General features: G+C 31.1%; 2 protein-coding genes across 7 annotated transcripts in view; one reads left to right on the top strand and one right to left on the bottom strand.

The window, feature by feature from the left end:
* Positions 1-13,576, bottom strand: part of LOC129947826 (histone deacetylase 4) — a 113,002-nt gene that overhangs the window by 37,320 nt on the left and 62,106 nt on the right. Inside the window, exon 1 of one of the 6 annotated variants that reach the window (XM_056058550.1) lies at positions 9,021-10,446. The exons of the other annotated variants lie outside the window; for them this stretch is intronic. The gene's annotated coding sequence lies outside the window, so the exon portion shown is untranslated. Of the gene's footprint in view, positions 1-9,020; positions 10,447-13,576 lie in introns of those variants that run through there. 6 annotated transcript variants of the gene reach the window in all.
* Positions 4,202-5,255, top strand: LOC129947827 (fas-binding factor 1 homolog). Its single transcript, XM_056058553.1, has 2 exons — positions 4,202-4,395; positions 4,470-5,255. The coding sequence occupies exons 1-2, from the start codon at positions 4,309-4,311 to the stop codon at positions 5,187-5,189; spliced, it is 807 nt and encodes a 268-aa protein (XP_055914528.1). The 5' UTR covers positions 4,202-4,308; the 3' UTR covers positions 5,190-5,255.

Genomic DNA, 13,576 nt, shown 5'->3' with positions numbered 1-13,576 from the left:
GAATGTGAAATCTAATTCAATTTATGTACATAGAAAAAAATTGTTCATAATATAAGAATGATTAAGATAGAAAATTATCATCATATTGAGTTTCAGTGTTTTTTTGTTCTATAATAGTGAGTATGTAACTTGCCATGACGAATGATTAAAAGAAGATCATTGGCCAGTTTATATTTCTAAGATCCCAGAGATTTCCGTATTCTCAAAATAATAAACAAAGTCTCTTTTAAAAAAATGTCTTATTTTTGCAAGGCTAATGCGATTGTGAATTGTATTAATTTTTCACTCTCCTGCTCTGTCAATCCATCAGAGAAAATTCTCAGAACTCTTAGGAATATAAACTGACCAATTTTGACAGACGGTAAAGGAAACAATATGGCCGCCTATAGTAAAACCATATATATTTTTGTTTTGACAGACATCTGATGGTCACTTAAGGCACTGTCCAGATTTTCAAAATATTCCACAATAAAACAATAATTATTTTTTTATTAATAATAAAGATAAAATTACGAAATAATATCTTTTATCTGTCAAAAAATTGAATACCCGAAAAACCTTATGATATGAAAGTTCACGGCTTCACCTAGTGCAACAAAATTGCGTTTTGGAAATTTTCCAAACCTCGGATATAATTGATTGGTATCCAATTTATTTAATTTACACCCCGTTTACACTTGAAAAACCAGTTGTAAACAAATATGCACATATTTACTTGCAAATTCATAAAAATATAAATTTAATAAAAAAAATGCCTTTGGCCTCGCAACACTAAGCCAAGAAAACTCAGTTTCATTCTCAGTGTGTACATTGTACGTACTATAAGAACAACAACCAGTAGGTAACAAAAAGAAACCAAGAAGAAATTAAATATCTTTTTTAGCTTCTTATCTCTCCACCAGTCACATGCGGGGCACGACTTGGCTGGAATTAAAAAAAATCGGTACACTGACCTCGTTTTTAAGTTTCTGACGTGATCCTGTTTAAATGTCAAAAATAAATTTAAGATCTTCACTTTAAGTGTCAGCCATTTTATTTATCATTATGGTACGTTTACACGACTACACGTGTAAGAAATCAATTTATTTATAATCTCTGCTTAAAACAATAAGTCTAAATATATTTTTGAAGTCATCAAGTAAAAACACTATACATTTTTTTTAAATACCTACTGACATAATTATTTCTATTTCTTTGCTATAAATTTTGCTTTCTGCGTAGGCATAGCTTAGATTTATAACCTACTCTATGCACATTTTGTTGGAATTATAGCACTGATGAATCATCAGAATTCACATATCACTATGCCTCTCTCTCAACCAGTTTCCAAAAATAGTATCAAGCTACCTTTTTTCTTGTTAATTTCAAGCTTCATCATCATCGTAATCAACATCAACAGGAAATACTATACCAGAACAGATTTATTTGTTTCTCTTATATGATTCAAAAACAACAACAACAACCAGACCGGATAGATGAAAGAAGTCAAATACAAATAATTTTTGCACAAAACTACGTTAAATTAAAATTTTTCCATAATACCAAACGAACAAAACAATTTTAAAATTTTGTATAAAATTAAGGTTAAACAGGTTTTTAATTATAATTATGTCCGTGGCTGTGTTATTATTAATTTTTTGTTTAATATTATTTTTGTATTTTGAAAAAAAAGTAAGGAAATTTCCATTGGAATACTTTTATCATATTTTAATCAGTGGAATGTATTTACTTTTATACTCCTACGATGTATGTACGAATAACCATACATATATGAGTTAAAGGGAAAGTTGTGGATTTATAAAAACAAAACAGAAATAACTACTCTTATAAACGTATTTTCTATTCAAACTTCGCATTAACGTCAATGACTAATACGAATTGCAAAAGTGACACATAAAGTAGTATTCACATGAGCGCTACCAACGAACGATGAATGAATTACAAAATGTGAGTTTATATACGTTTGAAGACATATTTCCACACCAATTCTTAACAAAACAGTAGCAATATAGTTTTCTATTGATTTATGATGCATACTTTTACTTTTCAATATCATATATGTATTAATAAATTTAAGAAAACAAATATATATTGATACGAACTGTCAAACTTTATTCGCATTCCACATTATCCACACTCACAACGAAGAAAATAATTTTTGTTTTGGTTTCGGTGGTGAATGGTGTTTGGCTGTGGCTCTTTGTCAAACTTCTTTCGCGACGAATTAAAAACTCTCATGAAAGAAATGTCAAAATCGAGAAATATTAGTTCATTCGTTGGTCGTGCTCATGTGAATAGTGCTTAATAGCCATCAGGTGTCAGTTAAGCAAATTAAATACTATACTGCGCACAAACAATCGGTCACCTGTCAAATGAACTGTCATTGTAGAATGTTAGAAATTAAGTTTCTATTTCAACAAGTTTTTAGGTCTTTTTCCTTACTTAACTATTTATTGTAGTTATATTTCATTAATCTTTGTTTATATTGACTTGGCAGCACTTTGGCATACAAATCAAGAAGACAAATCAGACTAAGGCAATAATCCTATTGAAAGGTTTGTTTGAATGATATAACAAGAGATATAACCGTTTTAGGCCTGTTCCACAATATAGAGGTTGTACGATACTTATAAACTGACTTAATTTATAGAATTTAATTTAATTAAACTTCAGTTTCAAGAACAACAATTTTAAACCCATATGTCAGCTTTATGTAATTCATATTTCAATTTCAAGATAAAGAGTGGAGAAGGAGGAAACATTAACAAGATCACATTGTTATTATTATTGCTCATCAAAATTTAGGAAGAATATTTGTTTTTTTTTTCTACTTCATCAACAAGAATTTCAATTGTTTTTGTTTTGAGATTGTACTTTGATTCTCTGATAATAAACAAAAACAACAAAAGGGGGATCGAACTGTCACTGGTTAAAACAAAACAAACAAAACAAAATAAAAACATTAAACCCAGTTCGCAGTTCGCACTTACCCCGGTGACATAGTTGGTGTATGTCTCAAAAACTTGTTTAACACTTAAATATTACAACTTTTGCGGGCTGTCATTGTCAGCAATAAAAATGAAATGGCGTATATTACTATGTCTATATTATAGAGAGAAAGGAAATTGAATGGAAATTTATTGTGAGTTTATTTTTGTATCTCCCACACATTCTGTTGTAAAAGTATTACTCATTATCTAAATTTGTCCCCAATGGCGGGTGGCAGCAGCGGTGCGGCCGGCGGGGTGGCAGTGCGGCGGATAATGCCAGAGATTGCTGGTACAGACAATAATTTTATACAAAAAATAATAAAAACAATGAGTGTAGGAATATGAAACAACAAAGTCACCTCTACTTCAAAACCAAATTACAACTTTCTTGTTTGTATTTTGTTCATTGTGCTTATAGACTTTTTAGACGTACCTTGGGAACCTTTAAAAGTGTCTAGCGCGATTCGGAGATATGTCGGCAATTTATCTCGGCATAATTTTTGCTATTTTATTAATAGAGGGCTATGTTGTTGGTTCTTTTACGATCCTAAATTTATTTGCGACTCCGAATTATGATTTTTGTACGAGATTGTAGAAAATTTACTGTCATTCATTTTAAAGGTTCTTATTCTGGTTTTGGAAAATGTTTGAAAGTTTTGTAATAAAATCTTTTAAATGAGACACAATTGGATTGTATCATATTCTGGAAAGGAAGATTTAATATACATATGTAGTTGACAGTTGAAATTTATATTATCTTGACATTTATCAAAAGTGATGAATTAACTGTGTTTCTAAACTAGGCCTGTTCAGATTTATAAGTCTCTGAGAATGCAATAAATTACATGTTATTTAAAGATGGCGAACGTGAAAGAAGATGCAAGCTTAAGTTATTTCAGAATGTATAGTTTGCCATTTTTGGATTATATAAGTAAAGACATTCAAAGTGATTTATGGTCAAAAAATTGGAGAAATAAACATTCCACGACGGTAAAGAGAGAGATCTTAGAAAACAGTATCTTGAATCTGTGAAGTACTATTTGACAGCAATACTTCTAGTACTTTTTGATATGTATGGTTTTTCTTATGTCATTAAATCTCCTCTTTTATTTCTCCATCTAAAAAAATCAAGAGGCGAGTTAAAATATTGAATTGAATGAAGTTCTGGTACCGTCAATTGGAGTACAACTCTATAAAGTTGAAACTTTCAACTACTTAAAGTTTTTTTTCTTCAAGTGATCGTTTGTGTTTTGATTTGTATTTCTTGAATTGAAAATAAACAATTTATTTATTCAAACATAATATTCAACAGCAAAATATGAGAAATTATCAACTTGGAATTGTTTTTATTTTGTTAGCTTTTCAACATATTTCTGCGGAAGAACGACATTTCCATGAAATTCAAGTTAATTAAAGAACTAACGAGTTATATTTTTATTGCAATGCAAATTAATGTATTCATCTTCATTTGTTTTTTAGAATATGGAAAAAGCTCATAAAAGTAGACGCAGTGCATCAGATGTATCCGAAGATATGAACAAAGAACCGCAGACAAATTGTCAAAGCCGAAATATGCTTGGCTCTCAAAAACAGAAAGCCTCAAGTATTGCATTGAAAGCCGCTCAAGAAGCCAAAGCTGCATCGAATGCGCAAACTGCTGCCGGACAACAAGCTGCACATCAGGTCAAAGCTCAATTGGCTGAGAAAGCTTTACAAGCTGCAAGAGCTGCAGAAGCTGCATTGTCAGGTAAACAAGGCATAGTTGAGCAATTGGAGAAAGAAGTTCGAGAAGCTGAGGAGGTTGTCCACGAAGAAACAGCTTCTATGCAAAATACACAAAACAATGTAAATGCTGCAATGCAAGCAGCCCAACAAGCCACAACTCTGTTACGAACACTAACTCAAGCTGTACAAACTGCACAGGCAAATGTTGGCAATTCTGAGCAAGCTGCCTTGGGGGCACAACAAGAATTGTCAGAAAAAACCCAATTACTCGAAGCGGCCAAGAATCGAGTTGAGCAACTTTTGAGGCAATTAAGTGAAGCTCGAACAGATTTTGCTAGCACAAAACAAGCTGCTTACAAGGCCTCTGCTTCAGCACATGAGGCGAAATTAAATGCTGCTAAAAATCGTCGTAGACGTAGAATAAATCGTCTCAGAAGGACTGACATTAAAGGAGGCAATTCATTGGAAAACTGAATTAATTTACTATTTTTGTTAATATATTTTTGAGTTACATATAATACAAAATGTAGTTTTTTTGTTTTGAACAGAAATACCAAGGTTTGTTTGTAAGAATTGATGATTCGAAATTCTCTTTACATCGGGCCTAAACTTCGCTCCCACTTGATGGTACTTTATTAAAATGGATATTTTTGACAGATAGCATGACATGTCTGTCATAATTTTTGAAATGATAAAACATGGTGCAAATAAATATACTGAACAAAATTTACTAATCTCTTTGTTGAAGAAATTGTTATTACATTAACATTACTTGTTTTTTTTTGTGCACTAAAATCACAACACATTTTGTTTTTTTTTTGTTTATTGTCTTTTTATAAGCAACACTTGTTTTACTTTCAAATTTAATTTATTATAAATAGAATACAAATGTTAAAAAAAAGATAAATATACATTATACACATACATACATAAGCACATAAATGTACCTTAAATACACATATTACATGTGTATACATATATACATACATAAATCCATACATACTTATATGAACATTAAATTTTAACGAGATAGGAATTTTTCCGCACGTGTTTGAAATGTAATTGAAATATTTATTTATAGAGGTCTTTGATTTCATTTATAAAAGTAAACATGTCTTGCAATTCGAACGAGATGATGTAAAATACTTTTAAAGTTGAATGTTATCTCTGCGGTTAAATAAAAATGCATTAAAATTGTTTTGAGCACGTATATATGTACATACATACGTTTTTGGTAAAGTACGATTATAAATTTTGTTTCATTTTTTGATCTAAGACAAAAATTACTATTATGTGTTTGTACTAAAAAAAATACGTTCTTTGGCAGCACTTTCTCAACAACATTTTCTGAATTTTTTGGCAAGTCAATGTCAAATGTCATTTTGAACTGTCAAAGCAGTAGGTAATGAAAACTATAAAACAAAAAGGAATAGGCTTTTGAAAGATGTGACAATAACCGCACTTCGATTTTAAAACCAAAACAAACCCCAATCTATTTTATTAGTAAATTTTTGTTCCAATTAAATGTGTCAATAATTAAATTTAGGTATTAAAGTGTGGCCAACACTTTTTATTTTAAGAAAAAAAAGTTATCTTTACTTAATTTTTGAAGACAGAAAATGTGTATACATACCGGTATATTTCAAATAATATTTATTCATGTGTTTTGCTTTTTTGTGAATAAATTAATTTAAACAAAAATATAGGTTATTTTTTTGTCATGATGTTTATTTGAAAAGTTCTTAAAACAGTTATGTTAAACATTATTTGAACAAATTGTGCAATGCACATATGGACATATGTTAGAACAATGTACATATATTATATATACATTCCCTGAAGTTTAAAATAAACAATTTACTTAATTGTTTTCATTTTAAAAGTGGCTTAAAAATAGAAGTAAAAATATAAAAACAAATATCTACATTTAAAAACAATGTAAATGGCCATGATATCGGCTTGTTTGAGAGAATGCCATCTATCAGCTGTCAAAATTAATGTCAGTAAGAAACAAGACACAGGTATATCTATTTGTATTCACTTTAGAAAAGATACAAACTGAAAGTCAAAAACAATTACGATTCTAAAATTTTTTTTTTCCAAGTTCAAGCGTGCCATTAATTTAGAGCTATTCACATTGAAACGGTGAGGTTTATAGTCGGATCTATGATTTAAAATGGTCTATTTATGACAGAACATGTAATTTTTTTTATGACACACTCTATAAGCAATTTGTTTCTTTATTAAAAACTCTAAAGAACTCAAAAGTATAGATGATGACATTCATGACACATTTCAAATTAATCACGTGTAACGATAGCCTTATGAATTGCAAATCATTTGTAAAATTAGGTTCGTTTTTTTTTCAATTGCTGAACAACTACTCTGTCGGTTTGGATTTCGATAGTTTTTTGACAACTCAATCGATAATCGATAATATTGAAGTATATTGATAATATAGTCAAATCAATCGGATCCGGTTGAAAATTGGCAATTTTTGGTTTAATTTTTCATATTTCAACAAAATATATTTAAATAAATATTTTTCCAATAAAAACAGTTACAAAACATGAAATCAGATTTTTGAGAACATACGTTTCTTTATAATAAACAAAATATATTTAGTTAGTTATTGGTTAAGAAAAATACAGTTTCCAACTTTTCAATTTTCTTTAAAATTCTACTACTTTAAAAAGTTAAAAAATAAATCATCAAAAAATGTCCAGCAGTTAGTTTCATCTGGTGCAACGGACATCATAATGTTTCGAAAAATTCAAAAGTAAGAGTTGTCAAAGAGCAACATACATTGACAGTCTTATTTAAAAACGCATTATAGAGCCTACATAAAGTTATGTAATCTCTATAATGCCTCTAAACGCAAAAATGCTATTTATAAAACTTATGCAAGGTTGCATAGTCCCATAATAAGCTAAACGCGTTTTGAGTTTGAATAGAGCCCACATAAGGAAATTATTGTGGTTATTATTTCGTAAATGTCATTTTGATTTCTCTCTATTATTTAAATTTAAAAGAAAACAATAATGCCTTTCCAATAATTTAGCTCATTTATTAACGATTTTAATAATTTAAATCGCGTTTTACCAACTCCGAGAAGTCGGAAAGTTTATAAAAAAAAGTTTCAACCTAATGAGCCTAAAAAAACAAAGAATTTAAAAAAAATATTGATTTTCAAAAAAGAATATCCTTTTTGTTTTCGATTCCATTTTTGCACAACAAAAGCACAACACCAATTTCTATATTTTGTTTGTTATGACAAACAGCTGATTCGATAGACAGATAAATGGAATAGATTGCTCCATTTTGGTACTTTTTTTGACATAAGCATTGTATAACTAAAATGTATAGCAGAATTTTTTATAAATGAGAATTTTCGTAACGTTACATAGAGCCTACATAAATCCTTATGCACTGTATAATTATTCATCTGTTTAGCGAGTTCTATTAAACAAGACTGTGAGTGTATATAAATATTTGGCCAGTTTATATATTGTAAGGTTTCTAAGAATTTTCTCATAAATATGAACACAATTAACTTCTATCCCTTAAATTAGCTTTGAAGTTCTTTTTATCCTTCTTGAATTATTCAGCGATAAAAAATTCTTGAGAAATCGAATCATACATACAAATTCTGTTCTCAGATTTCTGACAGCAGAATTCTGAAATTCTTATGAGACATTTTGTTAATATTTCTGACACTACAAAAGCCTCTGAGATCCAAAAATTATAAACTAGCCAATGACGTCTTTAAAAATGTTTGTATATGTCAAATGTAAATTAAATATTTTGGTACGTATTTCCTCGAATTGGAAAAAAAAATGACAGGTTCATAAAACAGAGTTCACCCTGAAAATCTAAATTGTAAAAATCCTACGCTTTATTAAAAGGTTGATGACCGAAATATTGAATTTAAGTTGTATACTCTATTACAACCTATAGATTTATATAAAATAACTGACAATGATACTCTTGCTAAATTTATATAAAATGTCGATCAATCTTTTCAAAGTGTAGACACTAGCTTTATTCTATTCTATTTAAAGAGAAGTTTTAAACACTTCAAAACGTATTAAAAGCGGGTTTTATTAGAGTCATTGTATATTTCGTAAAAATTAAAACAAATAAAATTTAAAATAATACGTAAACATAAAAATAAAAATAGTAAGTAAAAACATGTAAATATTCACAATAGAGTTTAGATATTTCGAATAATTGATTATTTTGAAGTGTTTGTAACCAAATAGAATTATTATTAAAATAAAACTTAAATAATAAATTTCAATTTACCACAATACAAGCATATTTAGTTGCCTCGAGGTCAGCCAATATTTTATTATTATTATTGTTTTTTTTTTTTTAATTGATAAATCAAAGTGAATTTGATAAAGAAAGATGCGATGATGAAAGAACACACACGTTGAATATTGTAAATTATTATTATTATTATGATTATTTTGTTGTTGTGTTTTATTTTTGATTGATTTTTTTTTCTGTTGTTGTTTTGTTATTCTATTTTTATTTTGAATTGATTTTATTTATTATTCCATTCACGATAGGCGGCAGCAGCGACCGACGCGACACACGGTGGCGATGACGGTGACGGTTTAAGTTTGAAAAAACCGTCTTTTATAAACTTATTAGTCACGCAAAAACTTATAAAACAAATCTTTCCAACACGCTATAAAATAAAAAAATTACACTTTAGTTTTTCCAAGAAAAAGAATTGGCTATGGGATGTTTTCTTTTTCCTTAGTGAAATGAGGCGCACTTAAAACCCACAATCCGGTTGTTGTTGTTGTGATGTATATAAGAAAGTATCTTTATAGTTTTATATACTGATGAAGTACATAATGTAATACGGAGGTATATTATGTACTTTAGTTGTTTTTCGTTGAAAGAATTTATTTTTTTGTTATGGAAGAGAAATCAAATCATCAAGTGATTTTTCCTTTTTATCTGAGTTGATCGCGACACGATTTGTTCTTTTTTTTTTAATTGTATTTCTTTCTTTTTGTTTGCTTAATTAAAAAAGCAAAATAAAATAATTTAATTTAACTTGTTGCTGTCGTCGTTCGTCGTGGTCACAGTCACAGCTTTGCTGGTACTGCTTGTCACATGAGATTAATAATTCAATCTTTTATAGAAGTTCGACTTTATTTTTCCACTGATGTTGTGGACTTAATAAATTGAAAGAAATAAAATCACACACAAATTACCAATTGATTTTGATAAATATGCAGCAGCAGTAGCAATGGAGAGAGAACGAAACAAAACCGCAATGGCAATAAAATTTTATTTTATTTATTTATTTTTTATTATTTTAACGCAATACGAAATTTTAGTAAAAGGTTCTTTTTAAAGCGGACGGTAGTGTTGGGACGCACTTTCTTCTTTAAACAGACCTAAACTCGGTATTTGGATTCGGAGGTGGTTCACAAATAAAAATAACAAACACCTGTTACAACCGTTACGGACAGGTAGTTTCACTGACAGCAGAAATTCGCTTTTACTATTGTGAATAGTTTTTTTTGTGTTCTAGTTGATTCTGTTTGATTTTAATAACCACGATGATTTGCGTGTTTGCAACAAAATTCACATGTTGCTGCTAATCAAATTAAAATTTAAGGGGCCACAAGAAAAATAAACTCGTAAGTATTTTTGTGTGTATTTTCTTCTTTAGCTAACAGAATAAGATCAGTTTATAATATAGAACACGTCCAAACCGAACGGTGTATCTTTAACGACTGAATCTGAACTAAATTTATATCTGAAAAAATGAAAATTGAATTGAAGACCAACAAAAACAACAACAACAACGAAAATAAAAGATACGTTTTTAGATGTGTATATTTGCTGTTGTTGTTGTCGATTCGATAGTCGACAAAATAACGATGAAAGCGAAGGCGAACACGAATAAAGAAGAAAAAAAAGTACAACAAAATAAGAAAATAAGAAAATACTAACAACACGACGAGAAAAGACGACGACGACGACGACGTCCACGACGATGGCAGCTCTACTTCGAATCGAATTCGAATGAGTGAGTTGAGTGAATTGTGTTATTTGTTTTATTGCTATTTAGTGGATAGAGGTGGGTTAATAAAAATGTAGCTATAATTTCTTTTCTTATTTTGACTTTCGATGATATTATAAGGGTAAGTTATGAATTTCGTAAAAAAATATCTACTTTGAAATAGTATAACGCAAATATTAAATATAAATATGTTTTTAGGGAAGGATTGATTTGGTGTAGTGCTCTATGTTAGGCCGAGTTTACACTATTTTGAATAGTTTTGTTTTTAGTCGAGAATCGATCTTCAGTGACAGTAGAAAAGTTTTTCAATTAATATGAACAAACCAAAAACTATATACCCAAATATAGAAATTGAATGATCGGTTGGCACTCGCAAAGCTTTTTTTTTTAATTCATTTTTATTAGCTCATTCTTAAATCTATCTTAAAGCTAGATAAAAATTCATAAAACTAGCCTAATTATCCATAACTTACAACTAACTTAATGGTCCTATACGGACACTCTTACACTAACTACTAATGCCTTTCGGCCCTAAGATCTATTTTACTTTAATTTGAATTTTATTTGTTTTGTATTTATTAGAAAATTTTGAAAAAAAAAAAATAATATCAAGATCCTTTTTTATTTTTACTTAAAAACTATTTAAAATGAGGTCCTTAATATAAAAATTAAAACTAGAACAACAGCAGCAGTAAATCTAACTATCTAACGTTTTTTGTTTTTCATATTTTGTTATCGTTTTTTTTTTTTTATTTTTTTTATTCCATGTCATATTTTTTGTATTATTGTTTGTATTTTTTTGTTTTGTATTTTTTTTTTATTTCTTTTTGTGCCACCTTGCCTATTCTACTTAAAACTAAACCCTAAAACTATAAAACAAGTATGTAAGCCGGCCAAGGCTTAAAACCCCATCCCGACTACTCACTATCAAGTGCCGATTGAAGCCACCAAAACTGGTTCTCCTGCTTCACCTTATCAGTTCGGTCCCGTTCGGACACAGCCCTACTGAACCGAAGAAGCTCTGCTCCGCCTTGTGCCATGACGTCCCGATTGTACAGGAGTCGCCTATCCACGGTTCGTCGACTGACGTGGTAGATTAACGGAACTGACCTCATCTATCTAAAAAAAGGAATGTCTCTGGTGGAATGAAGCCGCTCAAGCGTGCACTTTTAAAATACTCGTCGTTCGGATAGAACGCCCCGAAAATTAAATTGTTGGTCGAAGACATAGCTCTTGCAATGTGACCTCGAAAGAGTTTAATCACGAAATTGTCAATTTTGTTGATTCGAGCCCCGTTGTATAGGACCTCGTTGGAATAGTAATGCACATAAGAAGATTCGGCTGTTCGATATAAGCCGGTACAGCGTCGTAAACACTGCCGCTCGAACACCCGAAACTTCTCCATCTGGGAAGGGGCAAGGTTGAACCACACAGGACAACCATAAACGATCATTGGCCGTAGGAGGACCATGTAGCAAATTACCTTCACTCTGGGGTCAAGCCGACTGCTAAAAAACAGCCGTTTCGTTAGTGCGAAGGTTCCTCTGGCCCTGGTCAGAGCAGCATTTATATGTCTGTCGAAATATAAATACTGATCTAACCAGATACCGAGGTACTTCACCACATGTTTGCTCGCTAATGGCTGCCCGTGAAGATCAACGATGACCATCTTGCGCCAATTCTTACACGTATCCCTCGTGGCCCTACCCAACGGAGTCCGGAACAGAATTGTCTCTGACTTCTGGACATTTATTTTCAGTTTCCAGTCGTCGCAATATCGCTGAATCTTGTCGAAATCACGCTGCAAGAGAATTCTAATAACCTCAACCTTTCGGGCCGTTCTGTACGCAATTAGATCGTCGGCGTACGCAATTGCCTTTGTAAGACTACCTATCAGATCGCTGCGCTGGTGTAAATGCTAAAGAGAATCCGCGAATTCACAACTACCTGTTGAAGACCATTTTTAATTGAGTATGTTGTGGTAGAAGTTACATTGCCACTTTTGACAACAAACTTTCTACCGTTAAGCATATCATAAAGTATATACAACAATGGCTTGCTAATGCCAAGCCTGCTCGGTTTAAGGTAAAGACCCTCTAACCATACGGTGTCAAAGGCCTTTTCCAAATCAACTAGAACAGCACCTGTGCATTGTTGTTTTGATTTATTCCATTGGATATCAGAAACGAGTTTAGACGCAGCATGAATTGTGTCATGACCCGCCTTGAACCCGAACTGTTTATCCGGAATTATTTTGTTGTCCGCAGCCCACTTAGTCAGAGCCCTATTAATGATTTTTTCGAAAACTTTGCTGATGCTCGGAAGAAGACTTATCGACCGAAGATTTGACGGGTTGGAGTTGTCCTTTCCCTTTTTCGGGAGAGGATGAACCACAGCAGTCTTCCAATGCACTGGATAATATGCATTATTCATTGCATTATTGAAGAGTGTGGTGTAAATTTCAATTGCTTCCATGGCTTAGTACAACGTTGGATAAACCATCGACACCTGCTGACTTTCTGTTTTTTATTGAATGGAAGATGAGCTGAAGCTCGAAGGTAAAAGTGATTAAGTAGGGCTCTGTTTTCTAGGTCGTGGTTGGGGCGAATGCTAACATTCACCTTGTACACTTGCTGGAAAGCAGCTCCCACCGCCTCCACTTTTTCCTTCGGATCTTCAATAATAAAAAAGTCATCGTCAAAAATGGCTTCTTCTGAATCTATTTACGCTTTCCTGATTACGTCTCTGTTCTCTTCAGTTCTTTGGAGTTTAAAACACAGAAGGTCATTATCGTTTTTTTTTCCTGAAT

Source organism: Eupeodes corollae, chromosome 2 (assembly GCF_945859685.1).
Source record: "Eupeodes corollae chromosome 2, idEupCoro1.1, whole genome shotgun sequence".
NCBI lineage: Eukaryota > Metazoa > Arthropoda > Insecta > Diptera > Syrphidae > Eupeodes > Eupeodes corollae.
This window is presented reverse-complemented; position numbering and strand designations above follow the sequence as displayed.

Bases quoted from the DNA above. Each gene is read 5' to 3' on its own strand.
- LOC129947827 (XM_056058553.1), top strand. From the start codon at position 4,309: ATGAGAAATTATCAACTTGGAATTGTTTTTATTTTGTTAGCTTTTCAA. The intron at 4,396-4,469 runs GTTAATTAAAGA...TTTGTTTTTTAG, and splicing joins GACATTTCCATGAAATTCAA to AATATGGAAAAAGCTCATAA.